The sequence below is a fragment of the Anomaloglossus baeobatrachus genome, chromosome 9 (genome assembly GCF_048569485.1).
Source record: "Anomaloglossus baeobatrachus isolate aAnoBae1 chromosome 9, aAnoBae1.hap1, whole genome shotgun sequence".
NCBI lineage: Eukaryota > Metazoa > Chordata > Amphibia > Anura > Aromobatidae > Anomaloglossus > Anomaloglossus baeobatrachus.
The window spans coordinates 43,189,460-43,199,780 of record NC_134361.1 but is presented as its reverse complement, the minus strand read 5'-3'; the positions used below and the strand labels follow the sequence as shown (position 1 = coordinate 43,199,780).

The 10,321-nt window shown below is 46.9% G+C and overlaps 1 protein-coding gene across 2 annotated transcripts in view; it reads right to left on the bottom strand.

The window, feature by feature from the left end:
- Positions 1-3,455: 3,455 nt before the first annotated feature.
- Positions 3,456-10,321, bottom strand: part of LTBP4 (latent transforming growth factor beta binding protein 4) — a 214,842-nt gene continuing 207,976 nt past the window's right edge. For both annotated transcript variants that reach the window (XM_075323655.1, XM_075323656.1), the window contains 3 exons: positions 8,870-9,349; positions 8,639-8,788; positions 3,456-4,432 (listed from right to left, as the gene is read on the bottom strand). In XM_075323655.1, coding sequence (XP_075179770.1) covers positions 4,284-4,432; positions 8,639-8,788; positions 8,870-9,349 — 779 coding nt within the window. In that variant the 3' untranslated portion in view covers positions 3,456-4,283. The remainder of the gene's footprint in view (positions 4,433-8,638; positions 8,789-8,869; positions 9,350-10,321) is intronic.

Here is a 10,321-nt window from a genome sequence, read left to right as displayed (position 1 = left end):
ACATCACATCCCACTCACACACACACCTCACACATCACAACATGCTGGGATATCGCTTGCTTCTACACCGGCTCCGTCAGGATCCCGGCAGCGCCACACATAACCTTGCGATGCTGGGATCTTCACGGAGGCCGTGAAAGCTGGTAACCATTATACACATCGGGTAACTAAGGTCCCTTAGTTACCCGATGTGTATCATAGTTACCAGTGTTTACCGGCTCACACTCACTCTCACACACACATCACATCGCATCCACACATCAAGGTCCTGCAGCTGCGGAACATACACACACATAACAGCACACACACACACACATACACACACAAATCAGATCACACACACCTCACACATCACATCGCATCCACATACTCACAACATCCTGGGATATCGCTTGCTTCTCGGCCTCGATACTGTGCTGTTGTGATCTTCCAGGACCTGCCGGAGGATCACATGGCCAGAAGCATGTGATATCCCCGGATGTTGTGAGTATAAGCGCGTATGTGCGATATCGTCAGTGTCTGTGTGTGTGAGTGGATGCGATCGGGTGTGTGTGAGTGGATGCGATCGGGTGTGTGTGAGTGGATGCGATCGGGTGTGTGTGAGTGGATGCGATCGGGTGTGTGTGAGTGGATGCGATCGGGTGTGTGTGAGTGGATGCGATCGGGTGTGTGTGAGTGGATGCGATCGGGTGTGTGTGAGTGGATGCGATCGGGTGTGTGTGAGTGGATGCGATCGGGTGTGTGTGAGTGGATGCGATCGGGTGTGTGTGAGTGGATGCGATCGGGTGTGTGAGTGTCGGCAGAGGAGCACGGCGTGCTGGAGGAGGCTGGAAGCAGAGAGGCTGATCATGGGGAAGGCTGGGAGTAGAGAGGCTGATGCTGGGGGAGGCTGGGAGGGGGAGGCTGGGACGAGGGAGGCTGATGCTGGTGGAGGCTGATGCTGGTGGAGGCTGATGCTGGTGGAGGCTGATGCTTGGGGAGGCTGATGCTGGGGGAGGCTGGAAGGAGAGAGGCTAATGCTGGTGGAGGCTGATGCTTGGGGAGGCTGATGCTGGGGGAGACTGGGAGGGGAAGGCTGATGCTGAGGGAGGCTGGGAGGAAGGAGGCTGGGAGGAGAGAGGCTGATCCTGGGGAAGGCTGGGAACGGGAGGCTGATGCTGAGGGAGGCTGATGCTGAGGGAGGCTGGGAGGGGAAAGCTGATGCTGGGGAAGGCTGGGAGGACGGAGGCTGGGAGGAGAGAGGCTGATCCTGGGGAAGGCTGGGAACGGGAGGCTGATGCTGGGGAAGGCTGATGCTGAGGGAGGCTGGGAGGGGAAAGCTGATGCTGGGGAAGGCTGGGAGGACGGAGGCTGGGAGGAGAGAGGCTGATCCTGGGGAAGGCTGGGAGAGGGAGGCTGATGCTGGAGGAGGCTGGAAGGAGAGAGGCTAATGCTGGTGGAGGCTGATGCTTGGGGAGGCTGATGCTGGGGGAGACTGGGAGGGGAAGGCTGATGCTGAGGGAGGCTGGGAGGAAGGAGGCTGGGAGGAGAGAGGCTGATCCTGGGGAAGGCTGGGAACAGGAGGCTGATGCTGAGGGAGGCTGACGCTGAGGGAGGCTGGGAGGGGAAAGCTGATGCTGGGGAAGGCTGGGAGGAAGGAGGCTGGGAGGAGAGAGGCTGATCCTGGGGAAGGCTGGGAACGGGAGGCTGATGCTGGGGAAGGCTGATGCTGAGGGAGGCTGGGAGGGGAAAGCTGATGCTGGGGAAGGCTGGGAGGACGGAGGCTGGGAGGAGAGAGGCTGATCCTGGGGAAGGCTGGGAGAGGGAGGCTGATGCTGGAGGAGGCTGGAAGGAGAGAGGCTGATGCTGGCGGAGGCTGATGCTGGGGAGGCTGGGAGAGGGAGGCTGATGCTGAGGGAGGCTGGGAGGAGGGAGGCTGGGAGAGGTAGGCTGAGAGAAGAGAGGCTGATGCACACACACACACACACACACACACACACACACACGCGCGCGCACTGCACAACACACCACACACACACACACACACTGGGAACCACAAACAACTGCCCTACACAGACACCCACACACACAGACAACGCTGCACACACACAACACCCAACACACAAACACCGCGGCACACACAAATATACGCACATACCGCACAACACACACATTGCACAAAACATACCTCCCCCCAAAACACACCACACACACACAAACCGCGCAACACACACACAACGCTACAGACACACAGCGCTCCACAAACAACGCAACACACGCAACACACATACAACACCGCTCTCACCCCCCGTCACACCCAGACAACACCCAGAACATGTACAGCGCCCTACACAAACACTTGGTAACTATAGACAACAACATCTCTCTCTATATATATATATATATATATATATATATATAACAAAAATCATACATGAACTACACAATACGTAAATTCTAGAATACCCGATACGTAGAATCGGGCCACCTTCTAGTAAGAAATAAAGTCTGTTCACCTATTCAAAAGCCAAGAGGTGATGTCCAGGCAAAATATCAAAGTCAACAAGTTGGCTCATCACAAGGTCTATCAGTTCTGGGGTGATAAACCCAGCAGTGGAGGCGTCTCGTATGCTTCATAATAGTGAGATCACAGACGTCCATGCAAGTACTGTACGACGTCTGGAATGGTGGCCTGAAAAAAGGTGAAGAAGCCTCAACTTCAATATCATCATAACAAGTATCGGCTCAAGTTTGCAAAAAAAAAAGTGGAGAGTAGAAGATTGGATTCGGGTGATTTGGAGCGATGAAACTCAATAGGCTAGGCTCTGATGGGTGCAAAAGGGTCTGGAAGAAAGAAGGGAAAAAGGGGCAATAGATTGAGAAATTGAAGAAACTGTCTAGTTCGAAGGAGGATTCCTGATGATATGGGGGTGTTTCACAGCCAAAGGTGTTGGATACTTGACCAGGATCGATGGTGGTCTCAATGCTGAGTTATACTGTATGTGAGTATCCTATAAGACAAGTTACTTTATACACTCGAGTACTATGGGTATGAAAAGGATGACATAGTGTCCCAGCAGGAGAACAACCCAAAGTATATCTCCAGCCTACAAAAATCCACCTGTAATTTTATATTATCCTCCTTAGTGCTTTTTTACCTTGAGGTGCTTCCTGTCATCTGTAAATATTAAAATTCTCAACAAGGTCACTAATAAATATTTATAAAAAAAGAGGACCCAATACTGACCCACTGTTAATTGAGACCCAATTTGAGTATGTTCCATTAATAACCACCTTTTTGGGGTTTTTTTTATAGCTGAGCTAGTTGTTAACATATTGATGCTTATTTTTCCAAATCCCATAGTTTTTGCCTCATAGTCTAACTTTTTCTATATCTGATGGTAACTTTGAGTGATTCCTTTTAAACCATATTTGATGTTCATACATCCTCGAAATAACTCAGCCACAAACAGAAGTTTTTATTATATACATATATAGTTTTATTTCATTAGATTTTTTTTTTATAAACAATGACTGACTATAAAAAGTGTATAAAAGTCACAATTCGCATTTGTGTAGAAAATGAAATAGGTGTCTTGTTCGTAAGAAAATGTAGATTCTATAACCTCTGGTGAGCAGGCCAAGGCCTAGAAATATGTGATGACCCACAATGTGAAGTGCACGATCACTACGGTGGCTCTCAATGCATGTCCTATGTTAGCAGCTAGTACTGGAGAGATATTGATCCCAACGGATCGCTGACGCTGCATATTGCATGAGATGGTATTTGTAATTACTTGAGTTATGTCTCTTATGGGATAAAAACCCAATAAGGGTAGGTCCATAGTGGAATACAGTAGCAAGTGGATACCATTTTACAAATCTCATCCACATGGTGCAGTAATGGAAATTGACCTGCGGTGTCGATGCAGCGAGGTAATATCCTCAAAGACCCACAGGCCAAGGTTTCCTTTATATATTTAATGAATTGCGGAATTACTATATGAAAGATTTCTAACTATTGTCTTGAAGACTTCCATTCCCAATGGAAATAAGCCAATACCACATGTTCCCGAAAGAAGAAAAAAAAATACACAGATGAGGGAGGGGTATTAACATATAAAACTTTCAGGGGTTGCCCACAACTGACTGCACTAAGAAGACCATTAAACATTTGGCAATATATACAGAAAAATAAATATCTCCCTCCTGCCTTTCACGCAAGCTCCCCCCCTAGTTCCACACACAACGACGTGGACATCACAGGAAGTCTTTGGTTTTTCAAGAAATGGACTGTAAGAAAATTATTCCTGGGAGGGTACACAGTAGTTGTGTTGTCGAGACATGACGAAGCCACGGGGACAGATGCACTCGTAGGATCCCTCCGTGTTACGGCACTGCCCGTTCAGACACAGCAGAGAGAGATCCTCAGCTTCATCGCATTCATTTATATCTAAAGGAAGAAGTAAAGAAAGAAGAGGATATCGAATCATTGACCCTGAAAACTCAACCTAAAAAAGTTATAAAACAATGAAAACAAAAAACTATTATATCTTCCATGGATTCAAAGCTGAAGCTCTAGGTCATGATTCTGATTAGTGGCACTCTTCTCTCCTACAGAGCATGTACTGGGCCTCATATTTTCATCAAGTGAATTCGTTGTTCCCGGTCTTAAGCGGGCTTTACACGCTACGATGTATCTTACGATATGTCGTCGGGGTCACGTCGTAAGTGACGCACATCCGGCATCGTTTGATACATTGTAGCGTGTAACAGCTACGAGCGAGTGTGATCGAGCAATAATACTCACCTTATCGTTGCTCGTTGACACGTCGCTCATTTTCTAAAAATCGAACGTCCGGTTGTTCATCGTTCCCGAGGCAGCACATATCGCTCCGTGTGACACCCCGGGAACGATGAACTGTAGCTTACCTGCGGCCGCCAGCAATGTGGAAGGAAGGAGGTGGGCGAGATGTTTACGTTCCGCTCATCTCCGCCCCTCCGCTTCGATTGGCCGGCCGCTGTGTGACGTCGCGGTGACGCCAAACGTCCCTCCCCCTTCAGGAAGTGGATGTTCGCCGCCCACAGCGAGGTCGTTTGGAAGGTAAGTACGTGTGACGGGGGCTAACAACATTGTGCGACACGGGCAACAAATTGCCCGTGCCGCACAAATGATGGGGGCGGGTGCGATCGCACATGCGATCGCTCATGAAATCTTAGCGTGTAAAGCAGCCTTTAGTCCTGTGTGGTGGGGGAGGGGTCTGTTCTCGGAAGCCTGGTTCCGGGGTATGGCTTGCTTTATCAGAGAGCCAGGCCACCCGGATCACCAGTGATAGTTCCTGTTTGGCAGTGTATGTCTCTGGTTCCCATAAGTGACTGTCCTGATCTTGTCCTGCTTTCTAGTTCCTTATACCCCGTCCCGTCTCCTCTCCTACTCTGTCTTGACTTCCTGCCTCCCTGAACTTCGGCTTGTTCCTGACCCCCGGCTCCGCTCTCTCCCATGTACCTGACTTGTCCACTTGGTTTCCTACCTCTGCTTATACCCTGACCCCGGCTCCGCTTTCTTCCTGGTATTTTACATGACTTCCTGGTTTACTGACTCTTGTCTCGCACAGTGGCTTTGGCTTCTCTCACTCCCTCAGTCACTGACGTTATTTCCAGGCTCCTGACCCCTGGCTTGTTCAACTTCCCCACTGATCTCCTCCACTAGGGTATCTAGCGACTCCTAGTGGTTAAGCATCTCATTACACCTGGGTGCTTGGCATCATAATCTGGTGGTCCAATGGGTTTTTGTTTATGAGCAGTACTATTGGATTCCTGTTCTCATTGCTGAGCAGTGATGCAAGTTATATGGCGTAACCATTACAGACACCATTTGGCTGCAGAAGTCACAATCTGGCAACTTATAAACAAAGGCTGACACTGGACGTTTGACCAACGGAAAAAGTAGGGGGTTGGGACTCAGCACCGATTCCAAAAAATAAAAATCAGAAACTTTATTTAGTCATTTTAAAAATTCATCACACGAAAAGTTCCATGAAGTACGTCATAGGCCTTAACGCGTTTCGGACAAAAAAACAGATAAAACCAGTCTTTAATCATAAGCATTGATATGTGCACGGAACACATATCTTGTTCCGTGCACATCTCAATGCTTATGATTAAGGACTGGTTTTATCTGTTTTTTGTCCGAAACGCGTCAAGCCCTATGAAGTACTTCATGGAACTTTTCGTGTTATGAATTTCTAAAATGACTATATAAAGTTTCTGATTTTTATTTTTTGGAATCGGTGCTGAGTCCCAACCCCCTTCATTTTCCATTGATCTTGTATTACGGACCTGCCTATCCGGTGGACTGCGAGCATCCAGTTGTGTATGTGCTTCCCAGATTCCGGGTGAGCTGAAAAGTTGTTTTCTTCTTATTACTTACTGGAAGTTTGACGCTGGTTCAGTGGGGGATAGGGAAGAATAGACATTTTTTGTTATTTTCTAACATATTTTTTACTGACTTTATTTGTTGGGATAACCCTTTTAATTATTTTATTTTTTTTACACCAGCTTTTTGGGATTAGATCAGACAGTGTAGCCCTCACTCCCCATGCACATCAATGCACTTTGTGCACCCATATCACTGACATCAACTCATTAGCTGTCCTTCCCTAAATTACTTCTGGTTGATACCAATCATTTCATACTGGTAAAACTGCATCACAATCCTTAGACCTGCCATTTTGGCGATTCCATGACCTAGTCATGTAGCCATCACGTTTTGGCCCATGTCAACGTCACGCATATCCCTAGTCCATTTTCCCTTCTTCTAACACATCAACTTCAAGAACTTGCTTCAGATTCACTTGCTTAATATATTCCGACACTTCAAAAATCGTAGGCTGGAGAAGAAAGGGTTAAAACACTGCGTAGCTGTGGAAGGACGAAACAGTCAGGATGATGTGATTTTATTTCAACGTGTTTCGGAGATGGGATATGTCCTTCAGGAAACTCACAGGTGATTTTCCTGATGAAAGAGAGATCCCATCTCCGAAACGCGTCAAAAGACATCACATTTAAGTTATCCCGACTGTTTCGTCCTTCCACGGCAGCTTAGTGTTTTAACCTTTTCTGTTATAGATGGTGTTTCTGTTCGTTTGGCTGTTGCTGGTTGTGAAGGGGTTACGATTCTTCCTGAGGATGTTTCTGGGCTCCCTCTTGTGGCCAGTGCTGGAAGTGAGTCAGGTCCTGTGCTTGTTAGTGAGACAGGTGCAAGGCTTGGCTTTAATTCCAGTGTGCCAACCATGTCCAGCCCTTGGTGTATAAAGGAAGAGATTCTGCCTCAAGCTGATGCCGGTGATATCATTTCCTGTGTCAGTTTTCCTCCAGTGAACATGTCTTGAACACCAGGTCCTCCTGTCATGTCGGCCGTGTGCCTGTGACCCGCCGGACACTTCTCCAGCGTGCTCCTGCTTGTCTTTTTCTCTTGGAGATCTCCAGTATTGTCTGCTACAGTTTGTCTGCTTCTGTGGATTGGATTAAATTTTTGCCATTTTTTTTCTAGTTATCCTAATCTCGCCTTTGGAGTCTAGGATAAGTACTTTATTTTCTAGCCTGTGACAGAATAGTTTTCATGCATTTTTCTCTCATGTGCAATTTTTATTTTTTTTCTGTTTCAATTAGTTTTTAATTGCTATGAAGACTGTTCATTCTCAGTGAAAAAACGCATAGTGGAGTTTTTTTTCTCTGTTTGAACACGGTCTTGCGTTTTTTGGTCATATATGCATTTTGTGCTCCATTGTGTTCCCACTGATGTTTTTTAACAAAGGGACATTGCTGAGAATCCAGTGAAGACCTTTTTCCATCATGTTTGCATATTTATTTTTTGTTGTAATTAGTATACAGTTTATTATGCCACATCAATGGACTGCTCACTATTAATCCTGTTGGACATTGAATATTTTTTTGCCTATGGCAGTTGTTACTTGGCCGATTTTTGAAACAACCTCTCTTGGATGCTGATTCTGTCTGGTGTCCTGCACAAGAGTTCCCTGATGTAGTGGGTGAATGATCTTGTGATCCTACGGGAGTTTTGATCATCAGGAGTTGGCATATATTAGGGTTTTTGCTGGCTGCACCCAGTGATCTATCCTATCCTTTTGTGTCTTAGTTAGCAGGGCCTCTATTTGCTCAAGTCTATTTCTAACCAACTGTGTATTGTTTGCTTCTTGTATCATCGTCAATATATGTTGGGGGCTTTAACTATCCCTTTGGGGCTGCTCTGAGGCAAGTTAGGATTCCTTTCTTCATCTTTGAGGCTATCTAGTTTCTTAGGCGGTGATGAGGCATCTAGGTAGAGTAGGCACGCCCCACCGCTACTTCTAGTTGTGTATATATAGTCAGGGAATTGCCACCTGTTAGTTACCAACTACTTTTGTTATATTTTTTTCTGGGTTTTCCAGGTTTTTCCTCTTGGGGTAGTGGATCTTAGTTCTTGGGTTACCACTATCTCTGGATAGGGAAGGTGTTTACCCTTGAATGAGATATTTACGGGCATTTCAGCGGTCTCCAGAGATAGAAAATACCCAACAGAGCTCTCTGCAACCTTTATGGATTTTGGAACAATCGCGCTCTATTGAAGGCTGATTGAAAACTGTGTCCTCTTTCTTACCCATGCATGCCATTCTTGTCATGTCCAACCTGTAACCATCATAACAGTCACAGGTATAACCCTCTGGGACTCTAATACATCGGCCATTTTCACAACCATTGAGGATCCCACACTCTTCAGCTTGGAGCCCTTCAAATTGCTCATATCGGTCTGCGGGGAATGAAAAGCATATATAAAGATATTGCAGTACTTGGAGCCAGCTAAAGAAAACCCCAAATTGCTATATTTTACCATCATATGCTTCTCTCAGCCCTCCTCTCCAACTAGGGAGGCCATCTTCATCAAGTCCTGTAGGCCTCCATGGCTGTGTCCTTCGTCCATCTTCATATCCAACCCCTGTGGATCCAGGGCTTCTAGGTCTGGTACGTGGTGGAGATGGTCGCAATCTAGGATCATAAGGAGGTTCTGGTCTTCGGAAGGGAGGTCCCGGCTCATCTAAACCTGGATCTGGATATGAGATATCAGACTCAAAGTCTGGGGACTCAAAAGGTGGGAGGCTGTACACAGAGTCTCGTGAGCCATAGGGTGGCTGTGGCCGGGAGCCGAACCCCACTCCAGGAGGTGCAGGGTAGGCTTCATATCCAGGTCTGACTATTCCAGGAGCAGGGTTAGCAAAAGAATCGGCTCCATACGGGACTCCATACCCTGGACCATATTCGGATCCATAATCATAAGGAGATCTCAAGCCATTGCAGAGAGCCTCAAAATCATCTATAAATAAATAAATAAATAAATCAATCAGTGTCAAGCCAGGCTTTATTACAGAAGATTAATGAAAAGTTTGTAATGTATATTTGTATTATAAGTTGGTGTATCAGATTACAAAAGTAAGTGTTTTTTTATTAACCAGAAACAGCGCCACTATAGTCTATAGGCCACGCACGGTACTACAGCTAATCTCCATTCAAGTGGATGGAGGTAAGCTGACATACCAGAATGGAGGGGATTGGCGCAGTTAAGAGGTTGTTCAGGATTACACAAACATGGATGCTTTCTTCCAAAAACAACCCCACACATCTGTACATTTTTTAACCAAGTGAATAGGGCTAATTCTGTAATGCATTGCACAAGCTGTGGATTGGTGTGCCACTTTTTAAAGAAAAAAGCAACCAATGTGTTTTACTTCTGGACAACTCCTTTAGTCTCAAAATTAAAAGTTTTCACTAGTGATGAGCGGGCACTACCATGCTCGGGTGCTCTGTAGTCGTAACTAGTGATGAGCGGGCACTACCATGCTCGGGTGCTCTGTAGTCGTAACTAGTGATGAGCGGGCACTACCATGCTCGGGTGCTCAGTACTCGTAACTAGTGATGAGCGGGCACTACCATGCTCAGGTGCTCAGTACTGGTAACTAGTGATGAGCGGGCACTACCATGCTCGGGTGCTCAGTACTCGTAACTAGTGATGAGCGGGCACTACCATGCTTGGGTGCTCTGTAGTCGTTAGTAGTGATGAGCGGGCACTACCATGCTCAGGTGCTCAGTACTCGTAACTAGTGATGAGCGGGCACTACCATGCTTGGGTGCTCTGTAGTCGTTAGTAGTGATGAGCAGGCACTGCCATGCTCGGGTGCTCAGTACTCGTAACTAGTGATGAGCGGGCACTACCATGCTCGGGTGCTCAGTACTCGTAACTAGTGATGAGCGGGCACTACCATGCTCAGGTGCTCAGTACTGGTAACTA